At 43.4% G+C, this 919-nt stretch overlaps 1 protein-coding gene across 1 annotated transcript in view; it reads right to left on the reverse strand.

Annotated features, from left to right (window-relative positions):
• The window catches only part of AGPAT9 (1-acylglycerol-3-phosphate O-acyltransferase 9), an 18,763-nt gene that overhangs the window by 1,861 nt on the left and 15,983 nt on the right, over positions 1–919 (reverse strand). Inside the window, exon 9 of the mRNA XM_009890741.1 lies at positions 469–554. Within this exon, the coding sequence (XP_009889043.1) occupies positions 469–554 (86 nt within the window). The remainder of the gene's footprint in view (positions 1–468; positions 555–919) is intronic.

Below are 919 nucleotides of genomic sequence, written 5' to 3' on the forward strand. Positions count from 1 at the left end.
GAGGAGGCAGCTTTCAGTCACATGCCAGAGTAAGAAAATTCACAACTGACATTTGCTTAGAATGAGGCTTTAGAAAAATTAGCCTGTCCTTATTAGTTCTGCTTGTGATTATATGACAGACCTAGCAGCAGATGTCACCCATTTGTGCAAACAGCCAAAAGAGTTAAGTCTGCTGTGAGCTGCATGCTTCTCTTCCCTTCAGCACTGGGAAGGACTAGTTGGATCTTTCTTCCTTCCAGCTTTCTGGAGGAAGAAGCTGACCCCACCAGGTCCTACCAACCAGGGTCCATAGGCTGAAGGACTTCACTTTCTTATTTCAGCCACTTATACTCTAGGAGTCACCCACAGCACATAGCCAACTGTCATAGCTACTGCGCTTTCATTAGCAGCTGTACTGAGACAGATTCCTACAACTCTGATAAAAACAGATCCCAAGTTTTGGAACGGTAGCCAGGTATTTCCACTTACTTTGATTGCAACAGGATAGATTGTCCCTCCTATTTCAAAGCTCCCCTTTTTGAACATCATCACAGATGTATTGTTTATGCAGGTGCCTGTCCAGAAGAGAAACTGAAGTCATTTCACACAGCCCACCACACTTCAGTAGCAAGACTACATCAACATACAGATCTTACACTCACTGAGGTGCAAATGCAGACCCTTTTTGATTAAGTTAAGCATCTCTTCCCTGCTTGCTTTCATTGTCTTGTGACTGACTCCCTGAATGAAGCCACAACATATGTGAGACAAAAGCCACAAGGCTAAGGTTAGATCTGTAGGACAGTGAATTGATATTCACAGGGCAAATGAAACAATCTTCCCATTCTGCTGCCCACAGCTTCTGCCAAGAGACCCAACATCCACTGAGAGTATCATGCTGTCTTCATGTAATCTCATATTAAAGATGAAAAACAGGAAT

The sequence above is a fragment of the Charadrius vociferus genome, unplaced genomic scaffold (assembly GCF_000708025.1).
Source record: "Charadrius vociferus isolate BGI_N301 unplaced genomic scaffold, ASM70802v2 scaffold178, whole genome shotgun sequence".
Taxonomy (NCBI): domain Eukaryota; kingdom Metazoa; phylum Chordata; class Aves; order Charadriiformes; family Charadriidae; genus Charadrius; species Charadrius vociferus.